The 23,087-nt window shown below is 50.0% G+C and overlaps 6 protein-coding genes across 6 annotated transcripts in view; 2 read left to right on the top strand and 4 right to left on the bottom strand.

Moving 5' to 3' along the window:
• Positions 1-2,511, bottom strand: part of MYCFIDRAFT_204053 (uncharacterized protein) — a 4,107-nt gene extending 1,596 nt beyond the window's left edge. Inside the window, exons 1-2 of the mRNA XM_007929938.1 lie at positions 1,547-2,511; positions 84-1,437 (exon numbers count right to left, since the gene is read on the bottom strand). Of these exons, the coding sequence (XP_007928129.1) occupies positions 84-1,437; positions 1,547-2,488 (2,296 nt within the window). The 5' untranslated portion in view covers positions 2,489-2,511. The remainder of the gene's footprint in view (positions 1-83; positions 1,438-1,546) is intronic.
• A 2,546-nt stretch (positions 2,512-5,057) lies between these two features.
• On the bottom strand, positions 5,058-5,745 carry MYCFIDRAFT_211652 (uncharacterized protein). The gene has a single exon (XM_007929939.1). The coding sequence runs from the start codon at positions 5,668-5,670 to the stop codon at positions 5,257-5,259; it is 414 nt and encodes a 137-aa protein (XP_007928130.1). The 5' UTR covers positions 5,671-5,745; the 3' UTR covers positions 5,058-5,256.
• Positions 5,746-7,122: 1,377 nt separating this feature from the next.
• MYCFIDRAFT_189149 (C-type lectin) lies at positions 7,123-8,211 on the bottom strand (the record flags this gene model as incomplete). The annotated part of the gene is made up of 1 exon (XM_007929940.1): positions 7,123-8,211. One exon carries the CDS (start codon positions 8,209-8,211, stop codon positions 7,123-7,125), a length of 1,089 nt encoding a protein of 362 aa, XP_007928131.1.
• A 5,432-nt stretch (positions 8,212-13,643) lies between these two features.
• Positions 13,644-14,066, top strand: MYCFIDRAFT_17465 (uncharacterized protein; the record flags this gene model as incomplete). Its single annotated transcript, XM_007929694.1, has 1 exon — positions 13,644-14,066. A coding segment is annotated over one exon (423 nt), but the record flags the coding sequence as incomplete, so codon positions are not given.
• A 2,434-nt stretch (positions 14,067-16,500) lies between these two features.
• MYCFIDRAFT_208153 (uncharacterized protein) lies at positions 16,501-19,740 on the bottom strand (the record flags this gene model as incomplete). The annotated part of the gene is made up of 1 exon (XM_007929941.1): positions 16,501-19,740. One exon carries the CDS (start codon positions 19,738-19,740, stop codon positions 16,501-16,503), a length of 3,240 nt encoding a protein of 1,079 aa, XP_007928132.1.
• A 546-nt stretch (positions 19,741-20,286) lies between these two features.
• Positions 20,287-22,996, top strand: MYCFIDRAFT_155032 (uncharacterized protein). The gene has a single exon (XM_007929942.1). The coding sequence runs from the start codon at positions 20,486-20,488 to the stop codon at positions 22,628-22,630; it is 2,145 nt and encodes a 714-aa protein (XP_007928133.1). The 5' UTR covers positions 20,287-20,485; the 3' UTR covers positions 22,631-22,996.
• The last annotated feature ends 91 nt before the right edge of the window (positions 22,997-23,087 follow it).

Consider the following 23,087-nt stretch of genomic DNA (forward strand, 5'->3'; position numbering starts at 1 on the left):
AGATATAGGATCCCTTCCTTAGCAGACCGTCTCCGCTGCGACCGGTACGTCAACCATTGCGTCCATCTGCGATTTGGCCGTACCTTGGCCAAGCTTCAGCATCCCTTTCGTGCTCTTGGTTCGGATCGGTGGCAGATCGGACGTAATGTCGTCGAAAGGACTGCTCAATAGCTCGTCATCCTCGTCGAAGTCCTCAGGCATGCCATTCTTCCTGCTAGGAGTCTTCGCGCCAAAGAAGTCCTTTTCTGAACGTTGGGTGGCGCCACCGAGTGACGATTCTGTCTGTTCTGCGATGGGAGTCATGAATGGGAGGCGATGGTTGGGGATTATGTGCATATCGCGCATATGCACCAGAGGAGGCTCATAGTCTTCTGGTTGCAATGGCACATATTCTGTTCGCGGGTTCTCGTCAACCGGCGTAGAGACGTCTTCGTTCTCATCAGTAGGCTGATCTGAGAAACCTTCTCGAGTAGTAGTCTGAGCTGATGTCGTCCCACTTTCGGTATCGTCTTTGGGCACATGTTTACTTGAGGTAAAGTCTGACCATGCGGAGGCGTCCGTCCGATCTGCTTCTGCCTCACTTTGCTCGGCAACTAGAAGCTCTGCTCTAGTCTCGTCCCCATACTCACTTGCAGCCGCTGAAAGCTTGCCGGTAGCAGTACTCTCACCGTCAGTAGTGTAATCGTCCTCCTCTTCAGAGCTCTCGTCAGATGATTGGTCTTCCTGTGTCTGCTGTGCTTGAAGTGGCTGATTGAAAATGCCATAAATCTCTTCCATGGCTTCCTTGGTGGCGATGGTCATGGTTGGCTCAGGCGCGACAGACTTGCGACGCTTCGGCTTGGATTGAGGCGAGTCCATGTTGAGTTTGATTGTCTGAGTCTCGTTCTTGATGTGCTTCTCCTTCATCACTTTGATCTTGCGAGTACGATTTTGTCGTTCTTCCCGCCGCAGCTTCTTCGCCAAGTCAATCTCCTGCTTGGATGGTGGCGTATTCTCGTCATTCTCGTCGTTGAGTGAGAGAGTCTTGACTGAGGTTTCGATGGAAATCTTCTCCTCGCGTCCTTTTCGTGGCTGTGGTGCAAGTATCGACTCGGCGTCTTCGAAAATCTTGAAGCCGCGGTCCTTAGGTTTCGTTACTTGCGGTGATCCATTTGAAATCATGTCTTCTGGATTCTCTTGCACCTCAGGTTGTTTAGGGGTGTCCAAATGGATGGAGAATGAATCATTTGTGGTCAGCATTTCTTTCTTCTCTTCCACAACTTCCTTCGCGCCCTTATTGAGCCAGCCTCGATTCCGTGCTCTCAGCTCTTCGAAGCAGTATTCGACGGAAAGGTTCCCAGGCACAGGATAGAGGGCCTCCAAATTCACATAGACACACTCCATTATACCAGTCTTGTCATTAAAGACGCATTGCTCGCCATGATTACTACTCGATGACTGGGAGGTAAGGTGACGCGGCATTCTTTGATTTGACTGCATACATTCGATATTTAGTCCTGCATCCGTAAATATGTGGTTATCGAGAGGAGAGTGGAAGTGTGCTTACCTGGTCCTTGAAAATCATCATCTTCTGCATTCCTCCATTTGTCTTGCCAGTCTTCAATGTCTCACCAGCCCACGGCTTAGCTTCTCGCGTGTTCTCCTTTTTGCGATCTGCCAAAGTTCCTATACTATCCCAACCTTTCGAGCTGCTACCTGATGCAGGTCTCGATTCCTCGCCGTCATCTGTGAAGATGGCCATCTTCGAGCTCTTCGGTTTCTTCGTTCCTGTGGGTTGCGCCTGCTGAGCTGGGGAGGAGGATTCGGAGAATGGATCAAGTTTGGCTGCCAATGCTGGTCGTGCCACTGGTAGAGCTGGACTTGAGGGCTCCGCGGCATCTTGTGGTCGCGCGTCTTTCCTGCGCTCGAACTCGCCGAACTTGCGCATCAGGCGCTCGGTCGGGCGTGCTTCCTTCTCAATGCCAAGCTTGTATATCTCTTCTGCTTGATTCCACCTTCCGGCATTCTCCAGCCATGCCGCGAATTCTTCGTAGTAGAGCGCGAGGTTCTCGCCGATTCCGTGTCGCGCGAGAAACACGAAAACTTCGCGCGGCGCATCGTGGAAGAGGCGAATGTAGTGAAGCCACAGTTTCAGATATCGCGGGTCGTTCTTGTATTCTTTTGATGACTGGAAGGTCTTTGTGGCGCGCTCGAGCAGAGGCAGTAAACGCGACTGTGGTGTTGCTTGCGCGGAAGGGTATGTGTCCAGAGTCCATTTCACGTATCGGCCGTACACATCGAGAGGGTCGTCGGCTTCGTCAATATTGGCGAGTTCTCTTTCGAACTCTGCTCTTCTCTCTGAGTGTTGGTCGTTGGGTGATGGATTCGCGCCCAGCAGTGGAGGCGAGTAGAGTTGTGCGAGGGCCTTTGCGGAGCGTCCCGAGGGGAGGGCCTGGATGTTCTCCTTCTGAGCCTCGATCACGTTGAAATCGATCAAGTCGTCGGCCATTTCCGTCGAAATGCCCTGCTTTGTTAGTAGTGCCGTGGATGTCGTGATGAACGAGACGCGCAAAGTTGAGGATCAACGTCTGCGATTGCCCGGAACGCGGCAACAAACAAGCTTCTCGCCTGTTGGGAGGGGCAACGCGCGGACAATGAATTAGCCTGCACGCATCTCTCGGAAGACATTTGGTGGTCAATATGCATCTACTCGGCCCAGACAACTTGCCAAGCAGTTCAGCAAAAGATTGTTCTTGGACATATGGGAGGGGCTACAGAATCTGTTTCAATAGGCAGACAAGCCCACTACTCCCATTCAGGTCGTGAACGCAGGTCTGGATCATAGGCCTGTCGACATATCCAAGTTTGAAGCCCTCAAAGTAGAGCTGTAAGAAGCCATCATTGAATCTCCCAGGCCCTTCAGGGATGATGCGACACCCCTTCACAACGCAAATGCCACTATCGGCACCGCTGCCATCGCCGCCACCCCAGATCCAAGTCTTGTCGCAGGAAAAGCACCAGCGGTCGATCTCGTCCAGCTTGCGGATATTGTAGTAGCTGTGCCCGACTCCGTCCAAGTAATATCTTCCGTCGTGAGCGAAGGTGACGAGGACACCGGCGTGCTGGCGGATCTAGCAATCGCAGACGTGGTCGCTTCGGCGGTCAATTCAGGGACAGACCGGACATAGCCATCGGAAACAGTATAGAGGCCTGAAATGGCATTTCCTGATCCACCAGCGTCGTTGTGATAGTCGCCTGGTACGGCAAGTCAGTCAGACGAACGAGGGGACATCGCGACGCACAAGATTCTCTCACCATTCGAGACATCCATGCATAGAAGAGAGTCGTCAATGAACAAGAAACATGTCTCGTTGTCTCCACACTGAAGAACGGTGGACTGTCTCTTCGTCTTCGCCGTCATTATTCCGGGCGTCTCTCCGACACAATCTTGTGCATTGCACTGTCCTCGAGCTTCGAGTTCGTCGTAGGTAGCATCGCTAGTGTCGTCTTCTCCCAATACCCCAGAGTTATGAGGCCAGTCATAAGCGACATCATGCGTGCAGCTCGATGCCGCGACGAAGGAGATGCCCGATGCTAGAATGATGTAGGTCGTGGAGAACTTCATGCTTGATTGTAGTGCGGAAGATATGGAGGTGTGCAGAAAATGATGAAGAAGATGATGAAGAAGATGAAGAAGATGATGAAGTATTGAGAGTCAGGAACTGCCTCCACTCAAACCCCCTCTGACGGAAGCAGGTGGTCTGGCTGGCCAGCTGGAGGCAGTCGTTCTTGCAGAACTCCAGGCAAGCACGACGCCTCTGGAAGGAAACAGGTCAGAAGCTGAGGAGGATAGAAGTGATGAAGAATTTACGACTCTGATAATCACCTTTACGGACCCGCCGAATCTGTCTCATGATGACACACAGCCTTGACGGACGTGCTTGGTCAGGCTTGAGACCACCAGCCCAGAGTCTTGCTCGAGGTTGAGAAGCCACCATTCTGGTTCAAGCCCATGTCGGATACGGAGCACACATGCTCGACCAGGACGAGAGTTGTTTGGTGTTGGTTGCTGGCAAGACAGGGCTGAAGGGGTATCAAGATGGTCGCGTTGAGAGGCATCCAAAACGGACACTTTCGAACGAATTCTAAAGGGTTGAATGGTTCATTCTTGCTCGCGAAGTTGATGTGTTTTGTAACCTTAAATCAAAGTGTTCTTCTATATCTTGCTTTCGAATAAGCGAAGAGGCTTGAGTCGGATAGTGAAAAGTGAAAAGGTCGTTCCACCTCTGGATCAGGAGTGTCTCGTCCCAGCTGATGCGCCTCTGCGGAAATCGGAGTCGAGGGTGTCTTCCGGCAGTACGATGCAGTGAAGTGAGAGCGATGAATTTGCAAGCCATCAAAAAGACCTAGTACTAAGAAACGCTTCACAATTTCACTTCTGAAGTTCATTCCAGAACGGCTGCACACTACAGCACGCTAGCAAGAAATCCGAATCCGAGAGACAGCGCTTTCATATCTTTGCTCGGCTGGCAGCCAAATCTTCTTCCCCTTTTTCATCTTCTCTTTGTGAGTCACAACCGACCCCCAACATTCAACCACCATCAGCTAACATCCTCTTCACAGGCCTTTTGGCTTAGATCAAGTGTAGTATCTGTTCTTTTCAGTTTAATCTCTGAAACGTGGCTACGGCCACTTCAACGATTATACTCATTTTTGGCCCTCGACGGGCGGCCGCTGGGCTTGCCTATGCCGTCTGTCACCGTGTCGCTGGCATCGCACTATCTCCAGCTGACGCGAACTCTCACTTTTTTCATGAGTCCCCTCCGCTGTGGCGAAGAGCTTGAGAAGAAGAGCAGAGCAGGCAACGGTGCGACGTGACATCGTGGGCTGTTGCGTGGTCAGGGGCGGCGATGGGGGCTACGCGGATACTACAACAGCGATTGACTGCAGCTCGAGGCGCAGCGCCGCGCAGTGAGGAGCTTGCGGAAGAGGCGATCTTGCAATGGACAGAATGCTGGAGGATACCGCACGCCCAAATTGAAGCGAGTATTGCCGTGCGAGCATGTGTGCTTGACATTGCGACTTGGCAGTGCAGTAGCAAATGGACAATACCTCGGTAACAACGAATAGATCAAGAGCGAGGCAGATACAGGTTGGGGCGTGGGTGGCGCGCAACACAGTACGGCGTTGGCGTTGCCATGAATACCACGAGCGCGCGCATGGCCGTGAACATCTGCAGTAACAACGCCACTCTGTATCAAAATTCTCGTCGACGCCTCACGTGAGCACAAAAAGCAGAAACCTCGTGGTAAAGGCTGCACATTCGCGTGCGAGGCGCTTCTGGAAGCCGCAGATGGCGCTCGAGATACACACCACACCACCTGCCCGACGAAGGCGGTCACACGGAGGAAGCTGAACGGAACGCAGGCCGAGTTGATCTCGATAACGGATTCTCTCCATGCTACGCCGCCGATCGACGGGTACGACTTTTCTTCCACTTCCTCGAGCGACTACCATGCCTCCCTCCATAAACCTATTCAGCGGCCGGCGATAGAAAAACTCATTTTGCGGAAACTTGGTTTGGTGGTCGGAGAGGAGCTGCTGAGAAGGAGGGCTAGGTAGATTGCGTGGAATTACTGTACATGTCAAGGATGGTAAGACAGAAAGAGAAGACGCGACAGGAGTGGACATGCATAATTGCCAGCGCACTTAGAAGGGCACAGCCAGAAGCACTTGTCTTGAATGTCTGGAAAATCTGTGAGGACGCTCTTTGAGTCGATCCCTATCAATCCTCACTCTTGTTCACCAAGACTGCTCAACGTTGCCAGCTATTGCCGAGCTCTAGTGTGGCTACCTAGGTTTCAGGCCGGCATTCGCTTCCTTATCCTGCCTGGGCGAGCTGTGAGTGTCCAACGTGGTAAGGGCGCACGGTTCTTCACTGGGCAGCAGCCAAAGGTCACGCGGGAATAGTGCGACGCCTTGTAGATGCTGCTTGCGACTTTGACGCCTCAAGTCCAAAACATGGAACAGCGTTATGTCAGTGGATCTGCCGATGTAGTCGAGCTCCTGCTAGCCGCTGGCGCGCATGTAAATGCTCCGGGAGGCTGGGATGGGTCAGTAATGCATGCCGCGTGTATATCAGGACATGTGGCGATTGTGGAGATGCTACTCAAAGCCAACGCAGAGATTGATGTCCATCATGTTGTGGTGGAACGTCTTCTTGAAGGACACAGGTGGCTTTACAAGCACACATCTTGTCCACCCTTTTTCCTGGCTGCTTGTCAAGCTGCTATCCTTCCTGCTCTAGCTGAAAGTGGAGCAGACGTTGACGCTCCAGCCCGCGAATGGATAGCTGCGTCGCCGTACGCTTCTTGGGAAGACTCCCAGTCTCGAGATCGCTGGGAAGGCGGAGCGATACATAAAGTCGCAGCTTCCGAACATGCTGCAGCTCTACAGGCGCTTATAAATTCCGGCGCGAGTCTTGAGACGGCGACTAGCCATAAACGTTGCACTCCTCTCATGCTCGCAGCGGAGGCGGGAAAGCTCGCAAATCTGCGCATTCTCATCCGCCATGGCGCAGCTGTTGTTCGTCCACAATTGATCACAGCGTGGAAGTCTGAACTTCCTTCGTGCAGCATGGCTTTGGCACTAGCTCGACGCAATGGTCATGGAGAATGTGCGGATTTATTGGTTCGAAGCGGCGCAGTGGGTCTGGAACAACATGTGAGAGGAAACTTGAGACAGGTAATCTCTCAGTGGATGGGATACAATTGAGATGGCCTTGCAGCAGCCATTATATGCTCGTGCCAGTTCCAGTTGCTCTCGCGTCTGGTTCCTCACAACAGGCATCCATAGAGTCAGAGCGGCAACCAACCTCATGATTTTCTAGGCCGGCGTGGCCTCTTCGCTGCAATTCGCCATCCTGGGGCTCGGTTCCGTCGGATGATACTATATTCTTGCGAAGTCCAAGCTTCGGGGACAGAACTACCTTATCCTGTAAAGCTTCCTCAGGTCTGCTCCAAGTTCGATCCATTAGCTAGCGTAGGCAAGATCTTCTGATCTGCTAGAAATTCTTGGAAGATGTACTGTTCTCGTGCAGAGGTATTGCTAAAGAAATCACTCTCGCTGTGTATGGGTATCATGTCAATCGCGCTTTCTATCTCCATGATGCCGATGATGCCGCCGACTGCTGTGCCTCTCGCGATCTCTTGAGCGGCTTCGACTGCCGTGTCGATGCCGATGCTCGCGTTCCCTCGAACGACTTCGATGTCGCGAGTGCCGATGCCTGTGATGTCTATCACGACCACGCTCCTCTTCGACCGGCGCGTCCAGGCTGAAGCCATTCAGACTGTCCTCATCATCGTCGTTTCGTCGTCGCCGCCGTTCATCTTTCTCGCGTTTTTGCTCTAGCTTCAACTGCTCCATCTCAGCTTGCTGTCTCCTGTGCCAGGCCTCCTTGTCCCGCTCACTCTGCTTCAATTGCCTCTGCGCGTACTGCATCGCCGCGAAAGGGTCGTTGGAGGAGATGCGACTCTGTTCTCGCTCTTTTCGTCGTGGATCTTCATTGCCCCAGACGTCTTTGCCTTTGAGCTCCGCCAGCATCAGCTCATTTCGTGACTCAATCGGGTCGGAGCTCGTGGTCGAAACTTTCCTGTCGCTTTCCGCATACCAAGGCTTCTGCATGCCATTCTGATATCCAGCTGCATTGCTGAAGCGCATCGTTACCTGATCTTCCTCCCTTCTCCGCTTCTTCGCCTTCTCCGCCTCCACCTCCTCATTCTTCTGCGTAGCCCGAATGGCTTTCTCGTCCGGAGCTGGGAAGAGCTGAATATTGCCAGCATGATCTTGCAGCGGCGCTTCCTTGTCCTTCCTCTTCAGCAATTCCTGCGTGGCCCGGCTCCCGGTGTCTGTGTCTTGCCTCGCATATCGTATATCGCGATCCGTATCATCCTCGCCTCGAAGCCGTCTCCGCTTGCGATCTCTCCTGTCATACGTATCGTCGTGCTTGAATCTTCGCCAGTCGTCTTGCTTCGGCGGTTCAACGTCCTCGACCAACGGTGCCACCTTCTCACCGCGCAGTAAAGCTATCCTACGCTGTGCATCTTCCTCCTGCATGCGCTGCTCAGCAGCTTCCTCCCACGCTTTGGCCTCTGCTTCATCCCGTCGCACGCGCTCGACGTTGTCGCTGTTGTATACATTCCAAGACTTCTTACCCAGCAGATGCAGTACCATCTTTGCCCGACAATTAGCTCGATTGAGATTTGGTCCACCGTCACGCAGCAGAGGCTAGAGCTTAACGCTGATGTGAGACATGTGTCGAGAGGTACTTCCTTACTTCCTCGTCGAGGCCGGTCGTAGTCAGGCACGAATCAGCTGGGTGACGAGGTGAAGATCTACGGCAGCCTGTAAGTCATGCAACTTTAACAGCCTTCGCCTGCACGGCGACGCATGCGCTGGCGATCTGTCAGATAGCTGGCGTTGTTGCACAGGTTGATATAGCTGAGGTGTGGACGTTAGGATACACTTCAATGGCGCCCGTTGATGTGCCGCCGAACCCCTAACGTTATTCTTACATGCAAAAGGGTCGGGATTGCCGGGGTGGGTCTACTACCTACCTCTCGGAATTTAGTATAGCACTCAGATAGCAATTATTATGCCATTTTCTTAGCAAACTATGCCCTCTAAAGCTTCAGACAATTCTATAGGGCATACCTTATCGTCGCTACTATTTAATTGCTCCCTTAGGTTAGATTTAGTATATCCGAAGAGCAGGTTTAGCCTCGCTACCCTTGCCTAAGCAGCTTTTAACTAATTGTCGGCAGTCGAGCTACTACCTAAGACCTAATATATACTAGAAGACCTTATCGACGCCTTATAATATATCGAAGATATATAGGCTTATAATCTAGTAGCGGCGGCACTACGAAGGGATAAAAAACAGTCGGCTAAAGAGCTATATACTATAGATTTACTAGGTGCCAACCCCTTCCGTATACCGAGTATAGTAGATAAGGAGGAAGAAGAAGAAGAAGAAGAAGAAGAAATAGAAAGAATAAGGTAGAGGTAGAAGCTAGTAGATAGTATACTATCGAATACGTAAGTATAGATACCTACTCTACCGCCGAGTACGTAGGTTAGTGTCTAAGGGAAGACTCTTTCTTAGAAGGGCTAGAAACTAGCTAAAACTAGCGCTAAGACAAAGACTAATCCCCGCTCGAAGGTACTAGTTACTTAGCGGAAGAGTACTAGTAGTACGAAGGGCGTAAAGTCGAAGATAAAGAGGTCGAAGGGGTTAGAGTCGTAGGCTTCGCAGAAGCGCAAACGATCGGCGGCTACTAAACAACTACGTAACGCCGCTAATATACTAAACGACGCGCTAAATAATGCTTAAGGTATACCTAATAGACCTCTAAGTAACTAGGATAAAATTAGTATAGTAGTTATCGAGAAACGCGTACGTAAATCTATACCTACTAGTAAGCAATCCGATACTTAACCCCCTCTACCTTCTACGGCCTCTTAACCGCTATTAGCTAAGATTTGTTATAAGACGCTCTTTATATATAATAAGGCTAAATAGGTAGGTATATAGACTACTATATATAAAGGCGACGTAGACATAATAGCTAAGTTTATTCGTACTGCTAAGCAGAGCGCTAGAGACTATATAGACAAGTGTAGAATATAGTGCTATTTTATTAATCGAGAGGCTATTATCGAGGCCGTAAAATACGGCTCTTCGAAGGAAGCCGATCCTATTTAATTTAATAATATTAAGGACCTTCTATATATCGATAAGATAATATAGTATTATACTGCAACAAAGCGATTAGTTACTATTATTATTAGCGAGAGTTAGTATAGCAAGGCTACTATATTACTTAATTCGGACGATGCGGACCTTATTAAATCGGACTAAGACAAGCTACCTACTATATAGAAGGAAAAGGGCATTAAGTTAACTCGTAACGCTAACGAGAAGACTATCGCTACTTATAAGGAGTTACGATAGGTCTATAAGACACTCCTAGCTAAGTTTTATTATCCTAACTTATAGTATGCTAATAACAAGACCTTAGGTGTTATTAGTTGCTATATATAGTATAATAGGACCTATTATTTTATTATAGCTTTATACCTCGAGGAATAGCGCGAGTCTATTACCGTAGGCACTACTACAATCGATAATATACTAGGCTCTCTTATTAGCACTATTATTAAGAACTATACCGATAGATTGCGTAGCAAGAAGAAGCAATAGTCGAGTTAAGAGGCACCTGCGATAATACTATAGTATAGTCTAATACTACTATTTAATTCGTACGCCGTACCGCCTAGCTTCTCGTTCCCTTAGATAATGCCTTAACTAGCTTAGCTCAATCTACCTCCGCCGCTAAATCTACGCTCTTCGCCGATAATTGAAAGCAGGGCTGCTATTCTAAATAGGTTAAAGTACGTACCGCCGTACTACGACTAGCTTATAAAGAGGTATCCGGAAATGAAGGCGGTAATTGCTAAGGCGAAGCCTTATATTAAGGAGGGCTTCTAGACACTGCAAATAATAAAGAAGGACCCGGATATAGACCTAGCGGTTAATGTGCTACTATTTAGACTACGCACGAAGATAAGGGAAGATATAAAGATATATATAAATGCTATAGAGTATAGCAATATTATATTAGAAGATAAAGAGGCGGCGAAGGAGAATAATAGTACTAATACTACTACCGAAGACGAGACTAACGACGAGCTATAAGCTATATAGCAGTTAAACCGGCTTTAATACTTTAGCTTAGTCTGTATTTAACTATAACTATTAGAAAAATTCCGGCTATATATAAGAAGCATCTTTAAGTAGTATATATTTATATAGGACATATAAATTAATTAGTATCCTTTAAATGTAGTATATTCTAACTATACGATCGATATTAGTAATACTATAGACTAATGCCGGAGGTCGCTTAGACTCGCTTCGCGGGGTCGGCGAAACTCTCGGTTATTCTAGCGGCAAAACCGAGCTAGCTTTATATACTAAGAACACTATATAATACTATTCTCTCTATATAAATAAGGGCGGCATCTTTCCGAATAGTGCCGTCGGTATATTATAAAAAAAAATGAAGCTAATCGGATACGTAGTTATTTAGTAATATAAATATGTTAGCTAGAGTCGGCTTATAGACTAGATATCGGACCTCTAACTCTAGCTCGAGAGTCGAGCGACTTTATAAATTCGAGGAAATTCTATAGTCGGCTTTATAATATAACAACTATATATCCGATTAACGTTATTCTTTTTTTAAAATGCACTAGACAAGCTAGTTTCTACGATAGGAAAAAAATTAATTAATAGTAGTTAGTATAAGGGAATACGCTAAATAGTATAACCGAATCGGGTAGAACGCTAAACTAAGCTCGGAGCTTGCCGGCTTTCCGTACGGGTATAAAGACATAGCTTAGCGGTAGAGTCTATATAGCGGTAGTAGCGATAGCGAGCAGGTATTAACTATATAACGACCGTAACGATAAGATTTTTATATCGCTATATAGCGCCGACTGCGACGATTTATTTAGTATAGATATCTTATATAGAAGTGTACTATATAGTACGCATCTCTTAGTATAGTGTTTCTAGTATATAATAGTCCTTAAATATAGCAATATAGTCGACCCCTCTCGCCTATTCTCGGCAACTAACTTTTAAGAACTCCTTAAACTTAACTTGCTACTCTTTATTACTATACTTTAGTATTAACTTCTAGTTGCGGCGTATCTAGTGCTTTAGCAAGTAGAAGCTCTTCTCGATTAGCATATAATTAGGCGAATACGGCGGTAAGAATAGTACTCGTATACCTACCTCGCGATAGAGAGTAGTAATATGCTCGCGACTATAGGTCGCGTAGTTGTCTATTAATAATACCGACTAAGGCGCTAGATACCGACCTATCTTCGGCAGTACGTATACCTATAACTATAGTAGGAAGTCTACTATCTTTATACTGCCCTACTTAATAAGAGGGTCCTCGAGATACCTATGAGACGTATATACTAGCAATAACGAGAAGCGCTCGGTATAGTGTAGGTGCTTTATATCGCGCGCCGGCATACCTATTAGAGCCTATCTACGCCTTCGATAGGCTACTCGGTCGCTTATATAACTCTTGTCTATATAGACAAATATATCTATACTAAATCGCTATATTTAGGCCTCGAATATAGCTCTTACGACTAGATCTCGTTACTTAGCAGTACGCGCCTGCAATTTGTAGGTAAACTGCTCGCTTACTAATAACCGCTAGATAGTGCTATAACTAATCTATTCTAAGTACTTATTTAGTAGATAATACTATATTTCCTTATACTATAACGACGGCTGTTCTAGCATTATTGCTATTACTAAATCGCGTATAGTCGGCGTAATTATACGTAGTCGACTACTCTTCTTCGGTATAATAGTACCTAACTCCTTCTATCTTTTTATTCGTACGTAAATCGCCGTACGAGACTCTTAGCCGTCCGATAGTAAGAGCTTAGATACCTCCTCGAAGGACTAGCTATCGTCGAGGCAGTATTAAATTAGGTTGTTATCGTATATAGTAAGAGTAGGTATAGCGTATTTAGTTAGTTAATAAGAGCGAGATAATAGACAATAACAATACCTTAGTTATAGCTATACTACTGAAATTTAGCTATTTTCGACGATATAGAGGTATAGTTTAGTTAAAGAAATACTATAGACAGCATTGTCTAGAATTGCTAACAATAGTGGTATAGACCCCGACCCCCGGATCCCGACCCTTTTGCATGTCAGAATACTGCTCTCACAGTGCTAGGTAGAACTACTGCCACCTACTACATTAGCTGTGCAAGGTAGTTCTCCTGTAGTCCTGATCATATCTCTCTCGTACTGCGTTGAGACTTCGCAAGCACATCCATCCAATATCCCTCTACTAAACTACCCATCAATGGGATCAATGGACAATTATCCGGTGCAAGCCTTCGGCAGCCTGCAGGTGCCACAGACCGCAACCAGATCTCCACTCCTCGCAATGCTCCCTGGTCGACACCTGTAGCCATAGTTCTACTGCCATATCCTCTACCGCTGCACCACCTCCCGCCGGCCACTGCAGTTTAGTGATCCATACACCACTGCTCCCGCCTGCTATACCAGATTTGCTTGTGCGGATCGGCCGGCCGCAAGATATCACAACGGATACATGCAGGAAGACGGCGGTCAGCTGGGTCCGAATTGATCGCGCATGATCGCGCATGCCACTGGCGAGCAGAGCCGAGCGAGCCATTGCATATACGCGCTGCTGTAGTGTGCAACGTTGCCATCGTCAATCGCTCCACCGCTAGTCCGCTACTACGGAGACCTCAACGTACTCAATTGCCTTTCTGTACGCGAGTCACAGTATCGAGTTCCCGCCGTTTCACATCATCCCTTCCCTCGCGTACAGAATTGCTGCACTTGAAACCCGGAAAGCTTCCTGAGCTCCCGCCAGATTACTACGCGCGACGACTACATCAAATCCACAACCACAAGGCACAGCCTTTTCAGCGTCCGAAGAGCTTGCATCCTCCGTTGTTCTCGGAGCCCAGCACACAAACACAGGTGGCTTCTACCTTACCACTGCCACGCCCTTCTCGACCGATTCAAAATGCCAGTGTATCTGCTACATGGCTTCCGCTGGCCACGACCGCTTGTTCGAATACATATCATTTTGAAGAATTTGGACGATGCGGCTGCAGAATGGTTGGTTGCGCCTGGTACGACAAAAGCGCTTCTCGACAACTTTCAAGAGCTATTCCCAGAATGTATGACACACCTCCCGGACCTACGGTTCGTGGAGCAGTACGATCCCAACGATATCTCCTCGAGCGCATCTAGCCAACCATACGCATACGTTGCCGATATATGCGAAGAGGTCAAACTGGGCATAGATATCGATGAGTTCCGCGCAAAAGGGGTTGGGAACGAGCAATGGTCTGCTCTCTGCGAGCTACGAGACAAGATTGCGCCAGAAGAGAAAGTGGGCTGGTATGTCGTTGTCTGTGGTGACGAAGATCGATGGGCTCCTCCCACTGTAGGCCTGCTGCAGTCAGGCGGACACAATGGCATACGAAATGGGAGTGAGGAAGACAGTGCGCATTCTAGCACTCAACAGAGCCATGAGGTATGTGGACATTCTCGTTGTCGAGAAGAGAATGCTGACCATGTAAAAGCAAACTCTGGCGATGCCCGTTGAAGAGGAGTCGCGCGGCTTCCGAAAGCTGTTTGGTACTGGCAGATTCAGACGAAAGAGGTAAGTGCAGATATGGACTGGCAGCGTCTCACATGCTCACCCACCTCAGCAAATCTGCTGCATCACGAAAAGCCGCCATCAGCTCCCCGAACTCGCAAGAGAAGCTGCCACCATCTCTACCCATATCCACCCCAACGTCAGCCATGTCCAACAAGCCACCGCAAATACCAACTCCGATGACGCACACGAAATGACAACCACAGCCGCCGGGCGGCGTCACCTATGGCGTCCGTGGAACAAATGGACATTCTAGCAGTATCACTTCCACCTCCATGACACCAGAAAATTCAAGTACACCACCAACCAGAGCAGGCGCAACCAACAGCAGCGTTGCGGGATCAGTTTCACCTATCAGAGAAGAATATTCAAGGACCCCAGACACTGAAGTATCCATCTCTCCCATGCGACGCCATTCAAATACTCCATCCCTAGCTAGCGTGCGAGGTGTCAGTCCTGGCGCCGTAAGAAAAGCGCTCGGTCCTTTGGATCGCCTGAGAAACGCAAGTCCAGTGGCAAACAAAAGTGTCAACGGGCACACATCTCACAACTCAACGCCGCTCCAGCAATCGCAGCAAGCCGAGCAGATCAAGCCGGTAGCCGAGAACGAGTTGTCTGCGAGCAGGCGACTGTCTGGCAACATCAAGCTTGAGATAATCCCGGCCTCGCCACCAGTACAACAGCCCGCTACTTTCACCTCGCATCCTAATTCACTGCTGCAGGCACAGCAGCCCAGCAAAGCCGCCACACCATCCCAAACTAATGACAACGATGATGTTGAGGTGATCTCCATGTCACCAACGCAGGCCGCACCACTCCAGTCATGGCGTCGATCAAGAAGCTCGCTCATCATGTCTGGAAACGGATCATCTTCGAACCTGGTATCTGTGCCTGAAAACGGCAGTCCTGCTACATACATCCCAACTACTGGCGACATCAACCTTCACGACGCGAAGAAATACAGATCAGCCAGCGTCGATGCCGACAAGCCATACTTTGGCCAACGACTCAGCCAATTCGATTTAATTGCCAACAACATCGAAAACGCCTTTGTGAGCATGCGATAAAGAAAGGATTTTTTTTTTCGACGACGCCACAATCTGGAGGGACGTAATTAATCTTCAAATGATTTTGACGAGCCATGTACGATGATATATACCCGACAGCCATTTCTTCGAAGCATCATCATTTGCGAAGCGAGGCGTCGTTTGGATCATGGGATGGGAAATTTGGGAGGTAGACAGCACTGCAAAGATGATTTACACGTCCGATGATGCTTCAACTTATATGACCTTGTGCGCTTTCGTTTGCACATGGCTCGCATGTGACGGAGTATAGGGCCTGGCACGAATCAGCCTGTGGGTACGGGACGGGACATGGATTCTCATATGTATATGAGATCCCCGGTTCACGCATTGGCACCACTCGCAACCGCCACCACGCTGCGCTCCTTGAGAGAATTTTGATCTGGAAGTGCTATCTGCGATGCCGAGTCCATAGTATTTGACCATCAGCTGAGTGGGATGGGAAGAGTCGAAGCGAGGTCAGTCATTCTGTGTCCAAAGCCACTAATTGTAAGTGAAGCGATTTTAGAACCTCTATTGTCATTGGAACTACATGCCAACGTCCACCACACGCCTTTGTCGATGGAAGCTACATATTAATACTAGTCCGATTAGTAGTAGATACTACTACTACTACTACTACTACTACTACTACTACTACTACTACTACTACTACTACTACTACTACTACTACTACTACTACTACTACTACTACTACTACTACTACTACTACTACTACTACTACTACTACTACTACTACTACTACTACTACTACTACTACTACTACTACTACTACTACTACTACTACTACTACTACTACTACTACTACTACTACTACTACTACTACTACTACTACTACTACTACTACTATCGCTATAGGGAGGCTAGCTAGTATCTAAACAACAAACGTCGAAAATCTAGGAGTACTAATCGACTTACTTCCTATCGCGACTAAACGTAACGTCCTAGTATATAACGTACGCAATAGTAACTAATAGTAGGACAGTTTAAGAGAGAGAGAGAGTGTGTGTATGTGTATAGACGATATCGGATAGGGGGAGAAGACAGAGGTAGTAATAGCAGCTAGAGACTAGCATTCGAACAGCAATTCGATAGTAAAGATATAGGAAAAAAGGGTCTACACTTTCTTACTACCTCTTCCTCTCCTCAATCTTCGCCACATTCTTCTCAACCCCACCAAGCGCCTCAACATCCTGTCTTTTATAATAATGCGGCGCAACCTCCATTAACCATTCAGGTTGCAAAGGCATAACACTCCGCATAAACTCCTTACTCGTCAAAACCAACTCATAAAAGATGACCCATTTCGGTCGTACATCCATAAGTACGGAGCTAGGATGGATATGGACTGTCAAATTATTCTTGACCGTGCGATAGCTGTCGCCTCCGCGTTGTAAGCGTGCGGCGTTCGGGAAGAAGCCGGCGGTGATGGAGCGTTGGATGGGGGGAAGGTTTGAGGCGCCGCAGGTGGAGAGGGTGACTTCGACGCGGTCGCAGAGTTTGGCGAGTTGGTCGCGGACGTCGCGGGCGCGGGTGAGGGAGCGCTGTTGGAGGAAGTTTTCTTTGGCCCAGACGTAGCTGAAATCGGAGTCGACCCATTGGTTCCAGATGTTGAGGTATGAGATGTGGTCGCCGCCTTCTTTGGAGGTGAAGCGGGCGCGTGCGGCGTCGGCTTGGAGTTTTTTGTCTTTGGGGCGGTAGAAGAGGGCGGAGGCTTCGCCGAGCATGGCGATGATTGAGAGGACTTCTTCTACGCAGCCTTCCTTGTCTGCGGCGAGGACTGCTTTGGCGAGCATGGGGTCTGTGGGGAATTCGGCCATTTGACGACCGATCTTGGTCAGTTCGCCTTTATCGTTCAAGGCGCCGAGAGCATAAAGCTGCTCGAGTGATTTGATGAGCATGTCGGGTGCCGGTGGATCCATAAAATCGAAGTTGATCAGGTCGTTGATGCCGAGGGATTTGAGCATGAGTACGATGCTGTTTAGATTTGTCCTCTGAATTTCGGGTGTCGTACTCTCGGGCAGATCGTTGTAGTAGGCCCATTTGGTGTATAGGCGGAAACATTTGCCGGGTTGCGTTCGACCTGCTCGTCCAGCACGCTGGTTTGCAGACGCACGCGAGATGGGCACTGCCACGAGAGACTCCATATTGGTGGCTGCAGTGTATCGATTCTCCTTGACGTAGCCAGGATCAATGACATATACAATGTTGTCGATGGTCAAACTTGTTTCGGCAATGTTCGTGGCAAGGACGACCTTACGCACTTTAGGCGGCGTTGGATCGAAAATCTTTTGTTGCAGATCAGTAGGAAGGTTGGCGTAGATGGGACAGATCATCAGTTCTGGCGCAGCGCTGCCAAGCTTTCGAGCTGTCTCTTGGAGCGACTGCTCCGCCTGCTCAATTTCATCCTGCCCGGTCAAGAAGACAAGGATGTCTCCCGGCATTGGCTGAGATAGATGAATCTGGAAGACGGTCGTGATGGCGGCTGAGAGGTAGTTGGCCTCGGGTTGGAGGGAGTAATTCATTTCGACATCGTAAGTTCGTCCGGGAATGTTGAGAATTGGTGCATCATCGAAGAACTCACTGAATTTCTGAGCGTCAAGCGTGGCGGATGAGATCAAAAGCTTAAGGTCTGGTCGTCCACGAGCGATATCTTTGACGAGACCAAAGAGAATATCAGTATGCAGAGTCCGCTCGTGGGCTTCGTCAATCATGAGAGCACTATAGCCACCCAGATCCGGTTCAGTCAAGAACTCTCTGAGTAGCATACCATCCGTCATATACTTCAGCTTCGTTTTCTCAGAGGTTGCGTCCTCGAAACGAATAGCATATCCGACTTCATGGCCCAGCTTCACACCGACTTCCTCCGCCACACGTGCAGCAACGCTCATTGCGGCGACACGTCTCGGCTGAGTGCAACCGACTTTCATCCCATTCTCGCAGTAGCCAGCTTCGTAGAGGTATTGTGGTAGCTGGGTCGTCTTACCGGAACCAGTCTCTCCGACAATGATGACGATCTGGAAGTCTTTGACAGCCTTCAAAAAGACGTCGCGATACTGGTAGACAGGTAACGTTTTGCGCTTCTCCTCGATGGTCTTGGCCTTTCGTTCAGCAGCAAGCATTTGCTGGGCCAACATGCGCTCTTCAGCTGTTTTCATGTCACTCAGACCACCTTTCATGGCCGCATCGGTGACCCATTTCAGCTGCTGTTCCTCATCGAAGACATACTCGTATTCGGCCTCGTTGATCCGATCTGCCACGACTATTTGGGCTTTCGTCTTGGCGAGCTGTTCTCGCTCCCATTCCTCATGTTCAGTCACGTACCGCTCCCGCCCTTGAGCATCTCTGTCCACGTAACGACTGTAGAGTGCTTCTTCTTTCCGCTTCATGTCCATCTTGCCCTTCTCCGTGATGTAGTCTTCCGGCATGGCATATCCATCGTGATGGTCATCGATGTTCTCTCGCGCTTCGGCCAGACGAAGAGCTTCTCGATTGCGAGCGAATTCATCGCGCTCTTCCTGTGTCAGGCCAGGGTTAGTACGCTCCTCTTCAGCTTCGTCTGCGACCTGCTTCCGTAAGAGAGCCAATTCCTGTGTGGACCGCTTCTTGAGGTAGTCCTGTCTTGACCGCAATCGCAGCGCCTTCATCTCGGCTTCTGAAAGCTTCCCAGCCTGTGCTCTACGCTTTTCATCCTCTGCCTCGCGCTTCGACGAACGATCTTCGGTGATCTTCTTGGTATTGCCAGCATCTTTATTCCTCAATCGCTCCTCAAAAGCTTTGCGCTCCTTTCGATCTCGTTCTTCTTCGTCCTCTTCCGGCTCAGACTTGCGATCAGGGCTGTCTCGGCGCGGCGATCGGGAGGGCTCATCAAATCTGGTTCGTTTTGCGGGCGGAGAGGGAAATTCTTCTTCTGCCTCATCCTCCTCAGCATCGCCCCAGCGATCATCGAAGTCTCCATCGCGCCTTCTTGACTTCTTTTCACGATGCCTTTCTCTGCTCCGAGATCTTCGCCTCTCCCGATCGGATGTATGCTTCGACTTCTTCTCCCTGCTTTCCTTCTTCTCGGTCTCTCGCGGAGCTTCCTCTTCCACTTCCATCTCGACCATGGCATACTTCTTCCGCGATTCCTTCGGCTTTTCTCGTTTCGGCAGAGACTGGCCATTGGACTGGGGGATCTGAGCATACAGTCCATCAGCGAAGCGCTTCAGATCAGTATCGTTGGAGTCCAGCATGCCTCGTAGCTTGTCTGCCAAGTGCGACGACGACTTGGCCGTTTTCGCAGTGGACAGCACGAAATCCACTATCATGTCCTCGCTGCCGCCGACCAGCTTGAGCAAGTGGTCAGACACATATGTGCGAAGGTCGGCCATGTTGGCGCCGTGTAAGCGACTATGCCCAGCACTATGCTATGCTGTGCCTATGCTGTGAAGCAATTCTATGGTACACGGTTCAGGTGATTGTGAGTTTTGCGGTTCAAGGATTCAGGTGTGAGAAACGCGCTAGGCTCGCAAGGCTGAAAGCTAAAAATGAGCCGCGTCTGGGCGGGAAAGTGCAGCCGTTGCGTCCATCCCTCCCAAGAATCATGGCCGAGCCCGAGCCGGACAGTTAGGTTGGCAGTGTGAAGCCTGATTTTCGGTGCTATGACATTGACAGTACTGTGCGATAGCTGGCACTTCAAGAAGTTCTGCGTCCGAAGCGAGCAGGTAACTCCCGTCGTGCGCTCGGCAGCAGGGTTGTCGACACTCCCGTGGAGACGCCGCTGGCATGTGCAGTACAGTACAAATCGATGCGCGGATCGATATGGGGATATCGCGCTCCGAGTCCATCGCAATCTCCCTTTTCCACCGCCTTCACTTGACTCGAAATGCAAGCACCGTTCTTGCCTATCGTTTAAATCTCACATGCAGATCTAATCGCAGCAACACCGCCTCCCACGCCCGCTGTACTGCCCTGCCTGAACCTATTATTAGACTTGGATCTTGCGCATGACGCCCAGGGCAGGCCCGGCCCAGCACCGTGATAACGAAAGTGTGAGCGCACTGTTCGAATGCGTCGCGAGCAGTGGCAGTGAGCGCACCCTCCACCTCCTCACAACAAACATCCACAATAGGGAGAATGTCTGGCGCAACGCCTAACAGGAAACCGGCCACCCCGGCCACTGGTCGTCGCACTCCCAACGCTGCGAACACCATCTCCGCCACTACTCCGACGCGAGATGCAACGCGCTCAAGCACTTCCACCGCTTCAGGCACAGCCGCTAACGGCATAAACCGTACCAAGTCTGTGAGAAACGGCGCCCCGATTTCCGCACGCGAGCGAGTGGCAGCGAGGAAAACACAAACACCGGACTCCGCCGCTGAAGAGGAGGCCAAAGCAGAGCAGCAAGCAAGGATGGACGAATTGCAGCAGAAGTTGAACGAGGCCGAGCGCGCCTACGAAGAGTCAAAGAAGCAGGCAGCAGTCCTCCAGGCGAGATTAGACGACGCGGTGAAAGAGCAGGGCATGTTGGAGGAACGCTTTGCAGAGCAGTCAGAACGTATTAACGATTTGGAGAACGAGAAGAAGGAAAGCTTACGAGCGAGACGTGAAATGGAGCAGATATACGAAAGTGAGAAGGCTGCGACAACGAAAGAGAAGGAAGAGGCATTGGCACGGGAAGAGGAGATGCAGAACGCCATGCAGCGACTGAAGGAGTCGCTAGCACAACGAGAAATGCGTGCTGGGCTCGAAGACGACAGGAGGCCGATGTTGTCGAGGCCTTCTAGTGGTAGAAGCACCAACCCGTCTCCAAACCCCGACGGCACGGATCGACAATTCGCACCGCCCTCCGTCCAGCGAAGCGATTCCACCTCGAGAAACAACTCGAAACTGGTCATGCAGAAAGACAAGATAATCGAGGGACTGCGCATGGAGCTTGCAGAGGCCCAGATAAAATTGGTGGAAGTAGACCACTTGGGAGGTGGTCGCGTGCAGGAGATCCAGAAACAGCTTTACGATGCCAAGATGCAGAACGCTCGTCTGATGGAGGAGAACGAGTCCTTCCAGCTGCTGCTATCCGAGAAAACGCTCAATGGAGACTTCCTCCGAGCAGCGTCACACGCAACATCGTACGAAGGCTCACGCCCACCTTCACGCAACCCTCCTGCTACTGGCGAAAGCTTGGGCGGCACAAGTTTGGCTGATGAGCTGGAGTCGCAAGCTGACAGCGATGACGGGACCGATCATAGTCGACGTCTGCAGGCCGAAGTAAACGGCTTGCGGGACCAGAATAAGGCGCTGACGCTGTATATTAACAATATCATCTCTCGCCTTCTGCAGCATGAGCAATTCGAACAGATCCTCGATAAGACTCCGGATCTGATGTCTGGACCAGGTGCCGTCAGTCGGAGATATGGTGAGGCCGACAAGAATAAGGATCTTCCAGCACCACCACCTGATGAAGGCGAGCAACAACCAAGTCTACTGCAAAGGGCAAAGAGTGTCATGGGTGGCAACCGACCGAAAACCAGACCGTTGAGCCAGCAAGTGCAGCCTGACCAGATTGAGGCTCCGCAAAAAATCGCAGGGCTCAACGAAGATCCTCAAACGGCGCCGAGCGTGCCTATTTCTCGATCGCGATCAACACGTGGTGCGAATGGCCATAGACGCGCGAATTCTGAGTGGCCGGCCGGAGCTTCTGCGAGTGTCGTCCCGAACATGTATCGCGGCCCATCGCAAGGACCTCTCAGTCCTGGTTTGACCTCTCCAACTGGTCGGAATTCGTTCTTCGGAAGTCCACTTCGTAGCCCATCCTCAGGCTCGCACGTTCCGACAATAGCTGAGATAGCTCCATTTGAAAAGGAGAACGCACAGCGCGACAGCAAGTTCACCAGCCAGAGCAACCGCAACAGCGTCATCTCCAATCCAGGTGCTGCAGTCCTCGATGATGACCTTGCGAGCGGCATCAACTCAGAACGCAGCAATCCTTCGTCGCCGCCTCGGAGTACAACATCTTTAGGCGAAAAGGACAAGCAATCGGGCGCCATCATGATGGGATCTAAACCCCGACCACTGCGCCTCGTGCAAGAGAACGTAGATGAAGACGCCGCAAGGAAACAGGCCAACAGAAGCTCTTGGTTCGGATGGATGAACAAGGGAGGCGCCGCTCCCGGTCAACTCGCTCCGGGACCCAGCGGCGGACCTGCTGCGATCGGCGACAAGCTCAGCAGCATGTTCGGGCAACGCAAAGCAGAGAATGGCGAGTCTGGAGCGCCGCAGTAGGACGCATCGCCCAGAAAAGCCAAAGAATTGATCGGCAAAGGCTCATTCGAGCAGCTGCGAAAGCAGTGGTCCTTGCGAGGACGTGACAGCAGCATTCCTCCTTCACCTGGGAGGGAGAACATGTCTCCATTACGGGCTAGGAAAAGCTTCAGATGGACGGATTGATGAAGTAGAATATCAATTTTGAAGCGTGGATGGCGCTTGTTGGGGAATGCTTACGAGCACGAGCTGATGCATTGACATGGTGCTGGATATACCCAGGAATGAGATTCGTTTTGGTAGAGAGGTAGTCAGTCGGTCGGGCGGTCAGTGAGTGATGACGATATGTAGAGGCAGGCGCATTCTTCAATTCAACGCATTTTTATGACGGCCGCGACATCGACATGTGAAAGCAAACGGTCTTGCGGTATTGATGAGCTCTTGACTTGTCTTGGCATCAACCACGCCTCCACTTTCC

The sequence above is a fragment of the Pseudocercospora fijiensis genome (assembly GCF_000340215.1).
Source record: "Pseudocercospora fijiensis CIRAD86 unplaced genomic scaffold MYCFIscaffold_6, whole genome shotgun sequence".
NCBI lineage: Eukaryota > Fungi > Ascomycota > Dothideomycetes > Mycosphaerellales > Mycosphaerellaceae > Pseudocercospora > Pseudocercospora fijiensis.

What these genes read in the sequence shown, in the direction of transcription:
- MYCFIDRAFT_211652 (XM_007929939.1), bottom strand. Translation starts at nt 5,670, where the DNA reads ATGTCCACTCCTGTCGCGTCTTCTCTTTCTGTCTTACCATCCTTGACA.
- MYCFIDRAFT_155032 (XM_007929942.1), top strand. Translation starts at nt 20,486, where the DNA reads ATGTCTGGCGCAACGCCTAACAGGAAACCGGCCACCCCGGCCACTGGT.